The sequence below is a fragment of the Conger conger genome, chromosome 15, assembly GCF_963514075.1.
Source record: "Conger conger chromosome 15, fConCon1.1, whole genome shotgun sequence".
NCBI lineage: Eukaryota > Metazoa > Chordata > Actinopteri > Anguilliformes > Congridae > Conger > Conger conger.
In genome coordinates this window covers 16,705,154-16,725,938 of record NC_083774.1, presented here as the reverse complement: position 1 = coordinate 16,725,938, position 20,785 = coordinate 16,705,154, and the positions used below count along the sequence as shown (strand labels likewise).

At 46.0% G+C, this 20,785-nt stretch overlaps 1 protein-coding gene across 1 annotated transcript in view; it reads left to right on the top strand.

Annotated features, from left to right (window-relative positions):
* Positions 1-20,573, top strand: part of LOC133111977 (DNA-binding protein RFX7) — a 35,394-nt gene extending 14,821 nt beyond the window's left edge. The window contains exons 3-9 of the mRNA XM_061222630.1: positions 7,624-7,709; positions 8,975-9,097; positions 9,812-9,931; positions 11,582-11,663; positions 11,892-12,099; positions 12,365-12,648; positions 12,939-20,573. Coding sequence (XP_061078614.1) covers positions 7,624-7,709; positions 8,975-9,097; positions 9,812-9,931; positions 11,582-11,663; positions 11,892-12,099; positions 12,365-12,648; positions 12,939-16,319 — 4,284 coding nt within the window. The 3' untranslated portion in view covers positions 16,320-20,573. The remainder of the gene's footprint in view (positions 1-7,623; positions 7,710-8,974; positions 9,098-9,811; positions 9,932-11,581; positions 11,664-11,891; positions 12,100-12,364; positions 12,649-12,938) is intronic.
* Positions 20,574-20,785: the final 212 nt, after the last annotated feature.

Sequence of the window (20,785 nt, the reverse complement as noted above, 5' to 3'; positions counted from 1 at the left end):
GGAGCAGTTGCTACAATAAATGCTGCTGAACACATTTGGGCAAAGCAAACTGGTTGAAAAATGTGTATCCATCATATGGAGCCAGTGCAGGTACCCCATTTACCAGAGGACCCCCTCTCCTGCAGTGAAGCAGGGCTAGCCCTCATCACTATCTTCTGTGGTGGATAATACCACATGACCCCGGACACAGTCTACATTGCCACAGTGGAGATTAATTGGATTGAAGACCCAGGGGCTCATTAAGAACTTATGCTTTAGCTGGAAGGTGGCAGCCAGGAGACCCCAAACATCTTGCATGTATAAGAAAATATAAGCAGATATTGGTGCTTTGGCGTACACTGGTTTGTGGTTCATGTCCATGGGATGGAGGTGGGGTATCATTAAGCATTTGCTTGTTTTTTTAACAAGCCCCCCCACACACATCTTCTGTTCAGCTTGAACAGCATCCAGCAAGTTTGACGTGATACACTTGGGGAAACAAAAGAACAGACTCCCTTGGTATTGCATGTTACCTTGTCTTACGACCTCGTCAGTATGGAGAGCAGCTCTCAGCCTTATAAGGAGGGGCTGTGCGTTGAAGGGCTTGAGCTGTTCCATGCAGTACAAGTCCACCATTACTCTTCCACTTCCCCTTTTATTAAGGGAGAATTAGCATTTATTTATGTGTGTTATGTTATGTTGGTTGCCATCCACAGATGGCTACCATCCACAGATGTTAACCTGGGCCTTACTCCTGGAGGTGTTACACAAATGTGTAACGCTTGCTGGAGGGGCGGGGGGGCTGGGTGTGATTGCTCGGTTAATAAGATCTGGGTGCGCGTGCTTCTCGCTGGGCTGGAGAAGTGACAGGGAGGTGGAGGTGTCTCTCAAGGATGGAAATGACAGAAGCGTGGTGAAAAACACTCCACCTCCTCACTCGCGCTCCAGCCCTGAGTATGCGTAGCTGTGTGGGCAGGATACACACTGTTGTGTTTGCCACGTATTTCAGTTAAGATGGGTGAATGTCTGACAGGGCCAAACCAATATGAAACCATTTTTTATTTTAATTATATTCTTGTCCTTAAAGGAAAACTGCTAGCTAAAACACACTTGCAGCATTAGTAAACTTGATATTTAGGGGGCCAAGCAGCAATGCTGGACCTTATTGTATTTGTGTTTTATTATGTCTTCTGCCATTTTCTGCAATTCCATCAAAACCGCTTGTTAACTTTTGTCAAAATGTTGCACAATCATTGATCCTGGCATACAATAGCCATGCACCAAATTTCACCCTAATTTGCCTCATGGTGGCGCTATTATTGACAGTTAAATTAAAAATGAAAAAATATGTTTCTCATAAAGAAATTCAGCTAACAGCAATAGATGCATCTATTGTTGTTCGTTTTTAGTTGGCACGATAGTGAGTTAAACTCTCTTATTAAACTCCATTCGGCCTGCTGCCAATATCTCCATGTGACGTCATGTCGTCCGGACTACAGAACTCTAGTTTAATTGCGATAAACTGAAATACTAGCTACGCACAATTAGACTTGGGTTGCATTGCCAATATGCGAATTCTAACAATGCCAAAGTGATTTGTGGGTTTTCCTTTAAAGTGCATTTGGCTTTTAATGACCTCTGTATCAATTACCTAGCTACCTGTCTGTTGTAATTTACCTACTGTAAATATGTTGACTTGTCATAGTCTGAACAAAATGGAGGCCCTCGCGGAGTTTGTAGTGCTGTGTGAATCGGTTAGAGAGGAGGCCCGTGTATGACTGTCACACAGAGATGGAGGGTCTCTGAAGACCCTTAAGTGGGGTCGGTGCCAGAGAGTGAGAAATGCGCCTGACCTCTACGCTCCTGTCCGCCTTCGCTTTGTTATTGACTCTTGCAATCTTACACACATTCTTGCATCAGCACCCGTCATTAAACTTTTATTCCAGAGTTGAATTCCATAAGGGATGCATTTTTCTCCCCCCGTTTTTCTTACATTCATTTAAGCTGACTTTGTTTTTATTTCTGCTCTTAAGGAATTCTCTGAGACGGGAGAAAAGCAGGAGAAATATAGTATTAGTATCCATGTTTCTGGAGCTCATCTCAGGCACGTTTGTTCAGGGAGGTTGTTTTCATTTCTGACTGACATGGTATATTCTCAGCTCAAAACTTCAATTTCCTAACCTTTTCCAAAATGACAAAGATGAGGTGGAGGTAGGTGCCAGAAAACATGTCCCCAGTGAAGGGACCCTACGATACTATACGATTGATCGATAGTTTGATTGGTTAGTCAGTCAATCAAAAGAAAAAAGGATAAATGTATGTTGTAGTAATGTGGGTGTGGAGTGGTATTATATTACTTTGTGTAGAGAATGGTATATGTAAAATACATTAACTTATTTTTTAACCTTTTGGCTGCTCGCAAACCTGCTATCGCTGATCCTAAAGCTTGCAGTGGGAAAATCAGGCCTGCTTCAGATAACAGCGGTAATTTTGGGCCTGGGTCAGTTCACCCAGCCCCAATCTTTGCCCCCAGGTATTTGCATAGGAATGAGACTGGGGTCTGATCTGGGGTCAGCCCTGGGAAGTAGAATATTTGCATAGGAACTGAGACAAAGCTGATCTGGGGTCAGCCCTGGGAAGTAGAACGCATTTGCGGTGCTGTGGTTGTAGGTGCCTACAGGCCAGGGCAGGGCAGTGTAATCCCTGAGCACTGCAGTGTTTTTTACCGTCCAATGGGATGGGTGCCTGGGGGAGGAGCCACAGATCCCCATCCCCACTGCATCAGGCTGAGAGACCTTGAGGTAGAATAGCCATCCAAAATACGCAGCGTGCTTCTTTTTTTTCTGCCATTTATCTTGCTCTAATTGCTTCATTCTATAGGCAAAATAGTGTTGTACTATCACAATTAATCTATTGTGGGAAAAAAAACAGTATGTACCATTTAAAATGCTCTCGTGAACTTAACTGTCTGATATGGCAGCAATTATTCATAAAGACCCTTTAGAAATGTATTACGTTGACAAGTAGGAGTCTAGGATCAAGCTTGTTTGTAGTGCAGCAGTGCTCCTAAAATGTGTTTTTGCCAGAGCTCCTCGCTGTGTTAACGGTGGACACGTCGGGATAGTGTGAAGGACAGGTGTCCTCTGCTGTTTTTGGAATAGGTCCCAGGTCAGGGGTACCTGCAGATGTTCCACAAAAAAATGCAAATGAGCGTTTTGAAGGGCTCGAAGCTGACGCAGTGTGGCCAGGTCCGCTGGAGCAGTGCCAGTGAGAACACGGCGTTAGTGAGGGGTGGCAGAGCGGGGCGCCGTAGTTTCGGGAGCGCCAGCGCGCGCGCGTGCTCCTCTGTCCGTTCACCTTTCTCTCTCCACGCCTCGCGCGAGGCTGTCTCCCTCCAAAAATGGAGAATCCTGCAGAGGCAGCCAATAGGGTGGCTGTGTGCGTACGAGTAAGTGTGCGTGTGTGTGTGAGGGAGAGAAACACTATAGAGAACCACTTATTTACCTTGCCCACCCCACCCGCCCCTCCGTTCACAACTGCAGCTCAGTGGCTGATGACTTAAGCCATTCATGAGCTCTGGTTCCCCTAGCAACAAAGAAGCGAATAGAAAAGATTGGGGGTGAGAGGCGTCTATTCTTAGAAACCAATGGAAATGTGTGGGGAGAGCTGGAGTGTGGAGGCATCGCGCTACAGGTCAGCCTGTCTGTCCCCTGTCCACTGGGGGGGGGGGGGGGGGTAAATCCAGCTCCCTCTGTGTATATCGCTGCTCATTGCATTCCCGGCGTCTGACTCACTGCAGTAGTCTGGTCATAAGCTTGTGTTTCTGTGTGTATATGTATGTGTGTGTCTGTGTGTTACTATCCGGGTCTTGTGCCTGCGCGTGGTGTTTGTGTAGGTTTGCGAATGTGTGTAGTGTTTGTGTATATATGTGTGTGTGCGTGTGTGCCTGTGTGTTAGTATCTGGGTTTTGTGCCTGCGTGTGGTGTTTGTGTAGGTTTGTGAATGTGTGTAGTGTTTGTGTATATGTGTGTGTGCGTGTGTGCCTGTGTGTCTGTGTGTGAGTATCTGGGTTTTGTGCCTGTGTGTGGTGTTTGTGTAGGTTTGTGAATGTGTGTAGTGTTTGTGTATGTGAGCATGTGTGTGTACGTGTGTGTTACTATCTGGGTTTTGTGCCTGTGTGTGGTGTTTATGTAGGTTTGTGAATGTGTGTAGTGTTTGTGTATATGTGAGCATGTGTGTGTACGTGTGTGTTACTATCTGGGTCTTGTGCCTGCGTGTGGTGTTTGTGTAGGTTTGTGAATGTGTGTAGTGTTTGTGTATATGTGCGCGTATGTGCTTGTGTGTTACTATCTGGGTTTTGTGCCTATGTGTGGTGTTTGTGTAGGTTTGCGAATGTGTGTAGTGTTTGTGTATACGTGAGCGTGTCTATGTGTGTGACCCACTTCATGACGCCACCTAGAGCCAGTTTGCAAGGCACTGCGGTGTCTCTGTCTGTCTCTGTAGCTGAGCGAGGTTTCCACATGATTAACTTTGGGTATTCCTCAGATTAACCTCAGATGACTCTGCTAGGAAGGGAGGCTGAAAATGGGAGCCTGTGCCTATTCTGCACATGAGGAATCTGTGATTGTGATTCGAGTTTAAGGTGATTTTTCAGTGATTTCTCAGCGTAGCTTCCTCCACACCATGCATACCTTGGGAGGTATATTAGCACGCATATAAATAGCGTATGCCCTCACATTCAACATGTGTCCGAACAGGAGATGTACAATACTGTGCTGTAGTGTTTTCGGCTAAATTACAGTCATTGCACTTCATTTGCTTTTATTTGTGTATGTATTTATTTTAGAAAGAGAGTGGGGGGGGGGGATACAGAGTTAGTAAGCGGGTTAGGGTGTGGGCAGGCAGGAGCGTGAATGGCTGCATTCGCTTCTGCTGTTCGACAAGCTGGGACGCCCATTTTACACGACCTCCTCGCTTAATAGTCACAGACACGGATGAATCGAGCGTTTTTCCGGGGGTTTGCCCGATCGGCGGTCGGCGTTGCTGAGAAACGGCGATGCTGGACGTGCTGTTCTCTCCGGCTGGGCTGCTGCTGCGCGCCTGCAGCCAGCCAGTGTCTGCCTCCTCCTACTCCAGCAGAATTTAAATCACGCCTGCCCCTCCCCGCCATCTTCCCTCTTCCCTTTGAAGCGGGGCGGCGGAAGAGCCGTTCGCCGCCTCTGTCTCCGGGCACGGCGGCCATCCCGCACGCGCTTCAACACCACGCCGTGACCGCCGGCGTGAGCGGAAGCAGAGCCCTGCGTGTGTGTGTGTGTGTGTGTGTGTCTGTGTGTGTCTGTGTGTGTCTGTGTGTGTCTGTGTGTGTGTGTGTGTGTGTGTCTATCTGTCTGTGTATGCCAGTCTGAGTGTGTGTGCTGTATGTGTGTGTGCCTGCCTGCCTGCACGCATATGTGTGTCTGTGTCTGTCTGTCTGCTTGCGTGTGTATGTGTGTGTGTGCGCCTGCGTGTGTGTGTCTGTCTGCCTACGTGCGTATGTACTGTATGTGTGTGCGCCTGCCTGCATGCATGTGTGTGTGTGTGTGGGTGTGTGTGTGCGTGCGTGTGCGTGTGCGTGTGTGTGCGCGCGTGTGTGTGTGTGTGTGTGTGTGTGTGCGCATGTGTGTGTGTGTGTGTGTGTATCTGTATCTGTGTGTGAGTGTGTGTGTGTATATGTCAGGTCTTCCCAGTGCTTATATATGTGCAGGCCTTCCTCTCTCTGTATCACAACCCCAAATTCACTGCATATTACCAACAAATGACCCTTCAGTGTTTCTGTGTGTGACATTCTGTCTGTCCCCTCTCACTCATGTGGGCACTGTTCAACTGATATAACCGTTTCAGTATAACCAGCATATACCAGTATATAACTGTACCAGTATAAACTGTATCTGTTTGCCCATGTTATCTCAAGCCCTTGCTGATTTCTCATTGTGTCTTTCATTTTGTGAAGCCTGTTAGCCCATGTCAAGAATCAGGTTATTACTTGTAAAACTGTCCCAGTTTTTAGCCCTAGTTCCTCAGCTGTCCTCCACCGGCACAATGTGCTAAGCATGTTTACTAAGCGCGTTGAGCCCTCCAGTGAGAATCAGTGTAACAATCTCCCTCTGGTTGCGGGGTTGATGGAGAACTTTATCTTTGCTTATGTTAGGCCTCCTGCGTCTCCTGGAGACTGTTTCCCTGGGAGTATTCCTGCTCTACTTTAACCTCATATCAAGGGTCAAGTCAAACGCCCTCCCCTTCCCGTGTTGCCTTTTCCAACCTAAGAGTCATTGTGCCTCATTTTGAGTGCCCCCCCCCCCCCGAGTTGTGCAGTAGGTGGCCATGCAGTGTCAGGAACACATTGGCAGTTCACTGGGAGAGTTGTAGCCGGGTCTCCCCCCCCCCGTTCTGGGAATCTTGTCATATGGAAAGTTCCGGGCGGGACACAGTGCATGTGGGTGCAGTTTGGGGTGTGGCGGAGGAGAGATGAGCGGAGACGTGTCTGGTCCATGTCACTGGCGGGATTCCTCCCCGGTCCCGGCTGCCTGCTCTTGCTGCTCCTCTCTCATTAATCCCTCATTTACCTCCATAATCTCATTTTCAAGATCATCCCTGTTTTTGCAGCCAGGTCGGGCTGGTTTACGACCCGGCCATCATTTTGTACTTCGTGAAGTACAGTGATGTAAGGCCCTTATCCCAGCATGCACCCCTGTCCTGTCCTGCCATGCCCCCCCTCACATACAGCCTTGGAGCAGGTAGTCTAATACGCATTACTGCAAGTAGGAGGGGGATGATTCCTGCCTGTTTCTTGTGTTCGTCTTGTTGTCTGTTGAAAACACTGCACACACAGGGGCACTGTAGCAGAGATGCCCTCAATTTGGGCCACTAAACGATCTCCCAAAATATCCAAGTCGGTATCGGGATAATATGGGACTGTTAACACTCCTCACTTTAAACGGTTCTCCGGTTTCCCCACCGATGGATTCCGTGTCCCACTTGTAGGCCAAAGTCCTCCAGCTGAACGCCGCCCTCCTCTCAGTAAGTAGGGCAGCCTGTGCTGGGGTAATTTGTAACTGTCAGCCCCGTGCGTCCGCCGCGTGGCCGCAGCTCGGTAAAAGATGCAGGCGCGCTCTGCAGGGGCGTTTCTCCGCCACAGCTGCGCTGTCCTCGTTCCTCCTCCTCGCGCTTTGGGCCGGTCTCGGCCGCGCAGGCCCGAGGCTCCCGAGCCTCCGTTTGGGCGCCTTCAAACGTTCTTCTGTGTCTTCCACGGCTGTTGAAGAACTGTTGCAGTCGCTCTCTAACGCGGCAGTGTGTAGCGAACACTCCGGGCGTCTCACTGCCCGGAGTCTCATACAGCAAGCCTGTCTCATCTGTGTTCATTTCCTGATATGCGTACATACAGTATGTTCCACATCTCTTAATTAGTTTGGGCATGTTTGGGGCAGGGTGTGTTCAGGAACTAATTCAATGAAACGGGCAACCGGTTTCTTGTTAAATGCTTTTTTTCCTGAAATAATATGTCCAGGAATAATATGTTTTGGCTCCAGATTACCTTCAAAGAAATGTTCAGTTTTTATTGCATATGTTTAATGTACAATGTTTAATGTTCTATTGCCTTTTCTGCAGCAAGATGTGGAGAAGTTTACAGACATTGAAAAACTCTACCTCTACCTTAAGCTGCCTTCTGGTCCCAGCAATGCCACTGACAAAAGGTAAGTAGAGTTTCATAGAGTTATTTCAATATAGAACTATATATAATTTTTTTTATAAGGGAAACTCCACTTTTCTGTGACAATGTGAAACATGTTTCAAAGTTGTGACTAATACAGGAGCCCACATTCTCACGCATATCATTCTCATGGTATCACTACATTATTACATTACATTAATGGCATTTGGCTGACTTTTGTCCAAAGTGACTTACAGTTGATTAGACTAAACAGGAGACAATCCTCCCCTGGAGTAATGCAGGGTTAAGGGCCTTGCTCAAGGTTATTATTGTGGCTACACCGGGGTTCGAACCACCGACCTTGTGGGTCCCAGTCATGTACCTTAACCACTACTCTACAGGCCATGTGGTCCAATCAGTATTGCATTTACCACACCCACCAATGTCAAGTGTTAGCAACTGTTGTTCTGCTACCACCATTCACATGTGTGGATGATACTTGTTCTTGTGTCAGACAAACCCACTATGTGTCATTCTCACATCTCACTTTTGTCTCGCATGAACCATGGCAACAGAGGAGAAAACTTTCAACCCCCCCCCCCTTCTAAACAAGGATTTGATTCTCTGAAAGAAAGCAGAGCATAGTTAATCATGCTGCAGCTTTGGTATGCCTGCTTTACTGTTGATTACGGAATTAAGGCTTCCCTATGGAATACAGAATTCAGACATTCCTTCGGTGTTTGCATTCTGTCGCTGGAGACTTTCTCTGCCCTTCTATTATTGAAACCCTCCTCTGTGTTTCTCACAACCCCCCCACATGGACATACAGCACACACACACATCACAAACAACCCCCCCGCATGGACATACAGTACACATGCACACACACGTACACACACACACACACACACACACACACACACATCACAAACAACCCCCCCGCATGGACATACAGTACACATGCATGCACACACACACACACATCACAAATGCACACACACATGCACACACACATCAAAAATGCGCGCACACACACACACACACACACACACACACGTACACGTACACGTACAGAAAAAAAATTCATAATTTAGTTATCAAAGGGCCATCTGGACTGGAAAGCACTATTTTATTATTATTATTATTATTATTATTATTATTATTATTATTATTCCTCCCGATCGCTCTCTTTGTAAGAAAGTGTGCTTGTTCTTTGTTGTGGAAATTGGGTAGATTTTATTTTTATAAAAAGTGGTTTTGAAGCTAAAGTTAAAGCATTGGGTGTGAACTTATTTATTGTCGTTCCAGCGATCAGAGTTCCATGTCGTCCAGCCGAACACAGCAGATGCACGCGTTCAACTGGATCCGCAATCACCTAGAGGAGCACCCCGAGACCTCGCTCCCCAAACAGGAGGTCTATGACGAGTACAAGTGAGTGCCTGCTGTGGGCTGGAGGCCGGCGTGGCCCCGGGGCCCGTGTGTGACTCCCTCTGCAGAACGCAGATAAAACCTCAACAGTGATGCAACGATAGGTCTTACAGTAAAGACATGCCTCCGCAGTTCAGCAAGTAGGTGTTTTCAAACAAAAGGAGAGAGAGATACTCACATGGATTCTGGAGTTTAAAGAGGGAAGAGATTGTGAGTCACTCTGGAAGAGTTCCAAATCGTGTACCAGCAAGCAGGAGCGCTCCAACCGAAACTAGATCTGGATTTTGGCGTTAAGCCCCGAGTTGCGTGGCCTGAAACAGGGCTGCTGTCCTTGCTTAGTCTTACTATTTGTAACACACACGTTGTTTTTGGAAGCATGTTGCCATCATGATGAGCTGCTGAATTACTGTAGGCACAGTCCCAAATGAAAAATGTTTGCATTAGAATGGTAATTAGTGGCCATCTTCATTATATATTAAATAATATTGTATATTATATCATATGTGTAGTTAGATTTAATGGTTTTCTGTATAATAAATATTTAGTTTGTTTAGTGTATCATAACCCCTACAAGCTGCCATAGTCTTAGGCTTCATCTCTTTCCAGTGCTATTTCACAGTAACTCCTTTCTCCCTTATGTCTTGAGTGATGTGTGTAGGGTACGTAACAAAATGGTGCCTGTCCTGAAATGAACATTCCTTCTGCATTGTTTTTCAGGAGCTATTGTGACAATCTGGGCTACCATCCACTTAGTGCAGCAGACTTTGGGAAGATCATGAAAAACGTCTTCCCGAACATGAAGGCACGTCGACTCGGCATGAGAGGCAAATCAAAATATCCTTCCATGGGAGTGAATAACATAACCTCTCTGTGTGTTACAGGCAAGCATCAGCTACCCTTCATTAAGCCACCTAGTATAGAACAGGAACTAAATCAGCAAAAACCCCTCCCACCTACCTGCTGAAGGTGGATTGTGTGACTTCATACAGGAATAATCTTTTCATTTTCAAACAATGTCTGTTAGTTTCAGTCCTGTCCAACATTTCTATAGCAGTCCAAACTAATTGGGAACACTGTGACATTAAGGCAGCAAGTTTATAATTATTTTGCTTTGGGAAGGGGGGAAAAAGTCCTGGGCAAAACAATATGTGACTACTGTTTACGTCCAGTTTCTATTCTGATCTCCTGTGCCCTGAAATATACCATGTCTGTTCTTACGGATACAGCAACGCCCCAAAATCAGTAGACCTCAGACAAATATGTCAGTCCAGCTAAATGTTTGTGTGTCCGTTGTGGCTGCCACTAATTGTCTTGATTTCCTTTTTGTTGATTTCCTCATGATTTGCTCAACCTCTAGCTGGCCTGTGTCTGTCAACTATCTGCAGACGTGAAAGATGCCTAAAAACTCAGACATGTTTGATACATCAGACTTCCAATCTGACATTTAATTGAGTGCAATTTTATTTGTTTTCATTTTTGCATATTTGTTGTTTATTACTTATGAGCAAAATTTGCTGGTAAACACATGGTGGGGTTTTCTAAGAGGGTATCCTGTTTGTCTTTACCACTGCTTCCTCAGAAGCTAATCAGCGCCTTTATGTATAACACAAATAACATTTGGTCTCAAGTGACCATTGCTGCATGTCCTGGTGTGCTCTTGTCCTGGATATTAAAATGAAACTGACGTCACATGCAAAATCATGTCCAAGATGAAGTGGTATATCTTAAGTGCTAACACTTGAGTTCTTGTGACACATTTGGACGGATTTGCCCTTTTGTTCCGGAGGGCTTCAGCATTAATTGTGCGTGAATGCAGCACATTCATGTTTCACCCATAGCAGGGGCTTTCAACAGTTTCTGATCCACAGGGTAAAACAGTTTTATATTTTAAAATATTTCCCCAAAAATCTGTATATAGCCATTGCATATCAAGTTTGGCCAAAACCCCCTACAAGTACCTTCAAGGACCCCCTGGGGTCTGCGGGCTCCCTATTGAAAACCATGGACCTATACAAAAAGGATAGCACAAATGTGCTCTGCAGGGCTTGAGATGTTTAGACTCGTCATTCACTTATATTTCTCATAAAACCTTTAAAAACCTGCACCGTAGTGTTTGATTGTTGGCAGTAATGCTGGAGGGGAAAAGGTGAGCTTCAGTGCTGGTGGCTGGGGGATTGTTAGCTATGGAAGCTGTCGGCCTTGGCCAGAGGTTTGAATGCTGTGCACAGCATGCTCCATTGCACATACTGATTCCCTCCTGGGCCATTTTCTCACTCACACTATTCAACAGCCCCTTCTCCTCCAAGTAATGCGCTTCTCCGCTCAAGGGACATTCAGGTTTGATCTGATGATTAATTATTTATTTTTAAATTACATTAGATTTGGGGTCTTATCTTCTCATTTTGTTGTCATGTTCACGCCCTGGAGTATTAAAGTCGAATCAAATGCTGTGGTTTTGTTCATTGAGCCTTAACATCTCCTCACATACTGCTATAGTGGACTAAGGAAGAAGGCATTTGTTCACATGCCATCTCTGCCCAACCTGGATCTACATAAAACAGGAGATGGGGTAAGTTTTGAACACAGTGGAGATTTTTGTCCCCCTTTTTTAAAATCCCTTTAAAATGGGACAATTTTAGTGAGCTATTGTGACTGACTGATCTGGGCTACCATCCACTTAGTGCAGCAGACTTTGGGAAGATCATGAAAAATGTCATAAACTGATCATCATAAACTAGATTTTTGTAAGTCACTGTCACTGTGAGCGCTTGGTCATGCGATTTCCCTCTCTGGCCAGTGTGAGGCGCTGGAGCCCTCGGGCCAGCTGCCCAGTGCGGAGGACGAGGTCCGCTCGGCCGCCTGTGGCCTGGTTTGTGAGTGGGCTCAGAAGGTGCTGACCCGGCAGTTTGACTGCGTGGAGGACCTGGCTCGCTTCTTGCTCAACAGCCACTATATCGGCACCAAGTCTGTCGCGGCGCTCACCGTGATGACCGGAACTCCCAAAGGTACTGGAGTGGACAAAACCGGCAACAGGGGGTTACTTCCTTTCTAAAAGAGAAGGATATCTATCTGGTGGTAGTCAGAAAAAAGAGTAGTGTTCGAATAAGTTTTGTTCTTGACAAATTAAATCTGAGAGTAAGTCTGAACATGTTCAGTTTGTGATGGCATGCATACCGCAGTTTCAGGGTTATTTACTGCTGCAGTTCTTCACCCCCTCCTAGCTGTAGTTGCTTTCTGACCCGACTGACTGACTGTCCCGTTTGGTCTCAGGGGTGAAGACGCCGACGCCAGGCTCCGCGTTTGTGCCGACGGCGGAAGCCAACACCTTCCAGCCCCAGGTGAAGACCCTGCCATCCCCCTCCATCGATGCTAAACAGCAGCTGCAGCGCAAGATTCAGAAGAAACAGCAGGAACAGAAGCTTCACTCCCCGTTGCCAGGCGACCCCCAGGCCACGCCCGGCACAGGGGCTGCCATCCCCTGTGGAAGCCCCGCCCTGCTCTCCCCGCAGCCCACCATTGGCATCGTGGTGGCTGCCGTCCCGAGTCCAATCACAGTAAGTCCGGCTCCAGCACCTTGTCCTAACTCTGAAAAGGTCACGTTCATGGTTCATGCCTTGTCACAAACCCAAGTGACATATGAGGCTATTCTTATTTTCTAAATAGCATTTGTTTGTTATTTGTTGGAGAGAATGTTTAGACGTTAGCAACCAGTCATGAAAGTCAATTCCCCTTAGGCCCATATTATATTTTGATCTAGAACTTGATTTCATGAATATGGTAGTATGCTAATTTGCCTTGTGCATGTGGGGCCTTGTCTGATTGTTTTCTACATGTTGCTGTGCAGGTACAGAGGGGCAGGCAGTTGATGACCTCTCCCAGTCCTGTAGGCACGACGGAAGGCAAAGTACTGCCGGTCAACTTTCAAGTGGTCACCCAGTCAATGCAGCCTGCCAAGCCGTCCCCCAAGACGCCACAGAACTTCTCCGCCAGCCCTGTGGGGGACCGCTCAGCCCGCCACCGCTACCCCCAGATCCTGCCCAAGCCATCGGCCACCAGCGCCATCACCCTGCGCTCGCCCCCGACGCTACTCATAACCAACAGCCCCATCAAGACCGTGATGCCCACGCCGCACGTGGGCTCCGTCAACGTGGTAAAGATGACGGCAATATCCTTGGCGCCTAGCAGTAGCACCACGACCACCACTCTGCGGCCCGCCTCTGCCGGTGTCTCGGAAGAGCACAGACACGTCCCGCAGGCCAGAAGTGGCTCTGCAGCCTCTTTGCTGTCCCCTATAGCCAAATTAGGGCACGCTGCTGCCATGACCCCCACCATCGACATCAAGATGGAGCCTGAAGCCATAACAGACAGCAACCAGGCCCTCGTTGCTGACAGGCTGCACGCCACTCAGGAAGCCGGCAGTAGGCAGAAGGGCGAGGGAGGTGCTAAGCCCAGGGCCGCCAGCGAATCAACGTCCCACGCCAAGGGCTCGTCGGGTCTCGAAGGAACGACCAGGCCCAGCTGCGACGAGAAGTCCCCTTCCAACGACAGCACTGTGGCAGCTTCTGCTAGCAGCAATAACAACAGTAACAATAACGAAAGCACTTTGTACCTGACCATCTCCAGTCAGAACACCAGCATTGCTCTGTCGTCCGGCGGCAGAGCCTCTGCTGCAGCGTCGCCCAAGGAAAGCTGCCTGGGACCGAAAAGCCCGAGGAAACGAGCCGGCTTCAGTCTGGAGTCGCACACCATGCCCGTCAAGAAGGTGTTCATCTCCCAACAGCCGATTGTGGGGATTGATAATAGTCCCAAGCCCGGCATCAAGAAAATTTCTAGGGCCGGGACACCTGCTAAACCCGAAAGCGCACCAGCAAGCACACCAAGCAAAATAACCGTCAAGCTGAACTCGACTGTACCGACTCGGATACTAGCGCTCTCGGACTCCCCTGTTGGAAACGTAAGCGGTTTCCAGACTGTTGTCAAACCCCAGACGTCCTCCCAGGTCAAACCTGAAGGGACACCGTCTGACATGGACACCAGCAGCAGCAGCAGTCTTGTTTGTCAAAACCCCACCTCAAACCCAACGTTACTGCAGCATATCACAATCAGCCCGCAGGTTGTGTCCACTGGCTCGGACGTGCTTGAGGCCTCTGCGGTAAATGACTTGAAGAGCTCCATGTGGGCGGAAGGGCAGCTGGATGGCATTCAGCAGCAGCAAACGTATGTACAGCAGATAACAGACCATAAACAGATCTCTACGCCCGTGATGGACCAGCTCCCCACCATGGCCCAAGCCGCAGCCTCAAGCCAGCTGACTCTCCACCCTGACATCATCAACTTCGCCGGAACCCAGTCCAGTGTGGATTACTTCCCCTTCAACGATGACGACATGACACAGGACAGCATTGTGGAGGAACTGGTGCAGATGGAGGAGCAGATGAAGTTGAACAGCGGCCTGCAGTCCTTCAGCAGCTGTGTTGACCTCGAACTGCAAGACCAGTCCACCGTGGTGCAGGGTGCCATCCTGTCCACTCACCAGGTGGGCAGCACGCCCTTCTACCACTCAGCCCACAGCAGCACCACTCCCACTCACACGCCTACGCCGACTCCCACGCCCACCCCCACCCCTACCTCCGAACTGATGGGAGGGGTATCCAGTCTGACTCGGGAGAGCCCTTGTTCGCGGATGGCGCCCACCACTCCAGTGGACAGCGCTCTGGGAAGCAGCCGGCACACGCCCATCGGGACCCCGCACTCAAACTGCAGCAGCAGTGTCCCCCCCAGTCCGGTGGAGTGCAGGAACCCTTTCGCCTTCACGCCCATCAACTCCAGTATGACCGGCTTCCACGACGCCAGCATCATCTCCAGCAGCCCAGTCAAACCCATGCAGAGGCCCACCGCCACCCATCCAGACAAGGCCAAGCTGGACTGGATGAACAACGGTTACAACAGTGGCTCTGGAGCCTCGACTATATCCAACAATGGCATCGGCATCCTTCCTAGCTACCAGGACCTGGTAGAGGACCATTTTAGGAAGCCCCACGCCTTTGCCATTCCCGGGCAGTCTTATCAGGGCCAGTCCAGGCACGCCGATGGCCACTTTGGCCGTCTGACACCTATATCCCCGGTGCAGCAGCAGGTCACTGGAGTGACCAGCCTAAACAAGCAGGAAGGCTTTGCAGTGCCTGCCCCCTTGGACGGCAAGGCCGCAGGCTCTACGGGAGGCGGAAACTTCCGCTGTCGCAGCGTAAGCCCCGCCGTGCGACAGCGGAATCTGAGCGGGAACACGGCCTACTCCAACATCCCCAGAACCGTGGCGTCCCCCTTCAGCTCCCCCATCACCCCGGAAGTTCTCAACATCTTCGCCAACAGTCAGTCGGACGTCAGCAGCAGCAGCATGGCCCAGAGGAGCCAGTCGGTACCGCTCAACGTGATGATGCAGACCGAGGTGTTGCCCATGCAGAAGCAGAGCAACAGCAAGAAGATCACCAACGTGCTGCTGAGCAAGATGGACTCTGATGGCGACGACGCTGTGAGAGGCCTGGGCATCAACAACCTGCCCTCAAACTACACCGCCCGCATGAACCTCACCCAGATCCTGGAGACTTCCACCACGGGCTTCACCACCAGCACTGGAAGTGCCAACCACCAGGCTCTGGGCGACTCCAGCCCTTCTCCCTATGAGTTCCAGAGGCCCGGGCACCATGTGAAGGGTGTCCGGAATGACCAGATGGGCTTTGTTTCCGGGGAGGATCAAGCACAACCGGGGCCCGGAGAGCAGCAGCTGGAGCGGGAGCAGGAGCTACAGCCGCAGCTACAGGACCAGCAGGAACAGAGCCAGCCACAGCTGCTGTCTGAGGACCAAGAGCAGCAGCAGCAGCAGCTGGATTTCAATAACACTGTTAAGGACCTGTTAGGGGAGGATGGGTTGAACCCCAGCTCCCAACTGGTGGGGCAGGTGGCATCAGAACTCAATGCAGTGGCATCCGATTTCTCCAGCGACATCAGACTGACTTCGGAACTTTCCAGTAGCATCAATGACCTTAACACTTTAGACGCGAATCTACTGTTTGACCCAAATCGACAGCAGGGGCAGTATGAAGACCCTACACTGGAAGAACTGAAGAATGATCCCCTCTTCCAGCAAATATGCAGTGAGACTGTCAACTCTGCTAGTTTTGACTGGCTGGAAAGTAAAGACCAGCCTACCGTGGAAATGTTGGGTTAATGTTTTGTTTTTTTTGTTTGTTTTTTTGATACAGTTTTTTATTATTTGTTTTAATTATTTTTTAGTTGGATGTCTGTTTTAGTATTTCTCTTTCTCCGTCTCACATTGTTTTGTATTGTACAGCACACTGCAACATGAATCTGGACATTTTCACATTTGTCCAGTGAGAAGTGCCAGCCTGAAGTGAAATTATCACTCTTGTGAGTGTCTCTTTTCTTTTTCCTCTCTCTCTTGCTCTCTCTCTCTCTCTCTCTCTCTCTGTCTATCTGTATCTATCTCTATCTCTCTCCCATCTCTATCTCTCTCTGTCTCTGATATTGGAAAGGAATCATTATGGATTGCAGCTGGGTAATTCAATTGAGACACTGAGGTAAATTAGCATGATTGAATTTTCACACTGTCAATTATTGGATGGTGGAGATTGTTTTCATTGGATGGCCAGACAGCTACATTATGCTTTTTTATTTATTTATTTTTTAAAGAAAGCCTAAATATGGGATAGTAGGGATTTTTTTAATTAAATAGTCTTCTTTTCACCCTGGTAAGTAATGTTCACTCCATTGCCAGAGGTTATGCTGTTGAACAAATAATGCAATGTTTTTCAAAGGACAAATCATTAAGCTGTTTTAGACTGTTTTTCTTGGGGAAAATTAATCCTTTCTCAAAATAAGCTCTTGACACATGACAAGAACCTCTTGCTTTGGACTGATTACCAAGGATTGCTCGGAAATGTGGAAAACTCTTGCAGTCCATATGTACTTTTGAGTTCCTATTAAATGTTTACCACAGTGTATCTTTTCACGGAGTAACCAGCAGCATACATGACATTATGTGGGCATTTCTAATAACTACTGCTGGTCTCTTTTCTTGCCATTTCAGGTTGCTCAGATTGTAGCAGGGTGCTACCAGGTGCTAAATTAAAAACAAAGATAGAATCATATACCAAATCAGTGGTAAAACCTTTAATATGTTTTCATTGTCCGAAAATTTGAAAAGAATACATAAAGTCTATATAAAAGGGAAGTGTTTTTATTTTATTTTTATTTTTTTATTGTTTTTTTCCCACAAAAATGGTTATTAAATTTATTTGGAAATAGGGAATATCACATGAGGGAAGAATGGCAGCTGGATTTTGTTGGCAGTGCTGAACCGTTTTAATGTCTTATCTGCATTTAAGAATTGGGGATGTGGCATTTCATTTGCAGCTGAATCGGGGCTTCTGTGATATGAGCTTCAAAGCCTCTCGGCAGCTGTTGAAGAAGTGTATTGTGATTTTATAAAAACAAAACAAAAAATAGTTAATTATGTATTTGCATACATTTATATTGGGTAATACATAAGGGTTTGTTTTCCCCCCTTTTATAAATTAACATTGCATTTGTTCACTTTTTTTATATAGTGTAGTGGTTGGCCTGAATTGCCTGAGACAGTTCTAGCTTGCTGAAGGATCAAGCACATATTTGGTGGGAAGGAAGAGATTGGCTTTATTTTGCATTAATGTGTTTTGAAACTGAAGTGCACAGATATTGCCTTCTCTTTGTAAAATTAAAATTAAAATGACACCTGAAGGGAAGAAAACATTTTCTCAATGGAGTTTGATGAACTTGTGTCGTTTAATTTAGAAAGTTGATTGTTACGAATGAAAGGCCATGAATGGACGTGTGTAAAAATGGATGGATAATGCATTTAATTTTAGGCAGGACTAGTCTTACTTAATGTTTACCACAAATGTTGAAAGGTATGAGCAAAAGGTCAGTATTGTCCTAGTTTTCTTGTTCTTTTTAAGTTTTTGTTTGTAACTACGTGTCTCTCTACTTTTGCGAGTTCAGTCCCACAGGCCTCCAAACCATTTGACCCGTCTGAATGGTTGAAGTGTTTGCATGTTAGGTAATGCTTCAAATCTGAATATGTTTATCGCTTGTATTCTTTATAGGATATCTAGTAGATGGGTATGGATGCAGTTTTTGATTGAAAATGTTGTCAATGTTGTCAGTCGGGAATGTGTTGATGGGGAAAAATACATTTGGGAAGAGAGGTCCCAATTTCATTGCAGCTGTAAGTTCAGTGGGATATGGGACATCAGCTTCATAAAAATCATCAATTCTAACAAATGATGTACAATATTCGAAATTTCAGGTCAGAGGTATCAAACCAAAAACAACACATTGCTTCAGTGGCATTGCTTCAGTGAGTTCTTTAGGTTGTTTTTAAATCTACCGACATGATACGCTTCTACATCCATTACCACTGAGGATAAAGACAGAAATATTTATTTGTATGTCCTTTCCCATCTTCTCTTCTGTTTACACTCTCTTCAAGCAGAACACGGGTCACCCTCCGTAAACAGTTTTTCACAGTGGGTTGTTGAACTTTTAGAGGTTACCTTTCCCAGGTTAGAAGAAGACAGAAAAATATGGAGAAAATCAAGTTTGTTGTTTATCAGGGCCTTGCGGTGATTCTGGAGTATCAGCCTTATGTGCATACCAAAGAAAAGCTATTGAGATGGAGAGGAAAAGAGAATCAGATCTGTGAGTATCGTTAAATCTGCTTACCCAGTGACCCCCCACTCCCCATACAGGCCTCTAGCCTTCACAGCACACTGGTTTGAAGGCTTTTACAGTTATGGTCATTGTGAAGTCCTTTAATTTTGTCCTGCAGTTGGGATGGAAATGGAAATCAGTGTTTTTACTTTATTTATTTTTTCTTTTTCTTTTTTTTTTAAAGGCGATGACTTCTCTTTAGCACTGGGAAACTTGTATGGAAAAGCATGCTAATATCCACACTACTGGTGTTTTAAAAAAAGAAAAAAATGAAAAAAAGATGATGTAGCAGGATGTATTTTGGGTGAATTTTGTTGACTGTTGTAATTGCGCTTAACCCTGTTAAAAAGCTCCATTTGTAAATATGACAGATCCACTGAAAGATCCAATCAATCAAGACATGTTGTATTATGACCATTATTGTACAAAACTACAATTCTGTGCACCTTCACAAATACTACACTGAGTATATTGGATCTATAGCCAGTGAGATATGCTGTGTTTTCCGCTTCTGGCTCCTGTCTTGTACAGATGATGATGTTTGTTTGGTTTCTAGCTTTGTGGTGTCTGTCGTTTGTTTGCTCTGAAATGTATAGATTTCTGCATTTGCAGAAGAGATGTGTACTTTGGGTAAGAACAATAGCATGGTTTTTAAGAAAAAAAAGTATTATGATATATTAGCAGGTTGCTTGTCTTTCTGTGACAGATATGTTTTGTGCCCAGAACTTTGCAGCAGACACTGGAAATTTAAAGGTTCAAAGGTTCAAATTTCAGCAAGCTTTCGGCGGTTCATGTTATTGCACTAAACTTTTTATGAACCAAGGGTTTGGCACCTCTTTTAGGACAAATGCAACACAATTGAAGCCCGCAAAAAATAAAAAAATAGAAAAAGAAAAAATATTTTTTATAAACAGCTTAAATAAGATAAAAAATAATGAATAAATGAGAAGTGTCATAAAAAATGACAAATTAATTGTCTTATGTAGCAATGTGCATTGATCTCCATGAGATAAGTCTTTACGCATTCTCATACAGGAGAATATAAAATGCGATTTAAGGAAAATTTTAAAAATAAAAAGAATTATCAAATTTTCCTTCACCATGTTGATAAATGATCATAAACATGCATGTGTGTTGAATTCTATTGTACAGACTATCCTTAGTAACCACTTTCTTTGCTGTAAAGAGGACTGGTTCTGTCAACCAGAAAGGTGTACCTTCTGTCACGACAAGTTACTTGCATTGTTCGATGTTTACTAATACAGATTAGTACGTGTTCTATATGTTCTGTTTATGAATTTATTTGGTTTATTTGTGTTTTTTAAATTATTTTTAAGAAAAATATACATCTGTGAAAAGTTAATTTTGTTTTCCTTTTTTTTTTTCTAAATCATTAAAAATAAGCACTGATGTTTGGAGTGAATGAAGAAAAAAAAAAGGCTTTTCTTGTAGTGCACAGGAGCCTCCTCATGCCTCTCTCTGCTGTCCCTTTCACTCACCCAGTAGAAACCCTTCTTTAAATGCTCCTCCTCTCCATTAGACTTGTAGAACCTTCCGCAGTAATGTTGTTGTCTGGTGTAAAGCGGACCGTACAGTAGTTTGGTAATGTTGCGATAGCGTTTTGGCCATGTTAATTTTTTTTTTTTCTTTTGTTCTTTTTTCCATTGAAAAGTGCTCAAAGATGTTGAGATTTTTTAAGTGGTTTTAAAAACCAATAAACTTTTTTTAAAAGAACATCATTGCCTTAAATGTATTTATAATTGTGTGTGTATGTTGGGGGGGGGGGGGGTGCCATCGGTATAAAGATAGTGATCTAAATATTGCATTTTCTGATGGGTCTTTGATATTGCAGTTGAATACAGTGAGATTAATAGCTGATGAAACGGAATAGGCATATCAAGTGAGCACATACATCTTGGTTCCTGA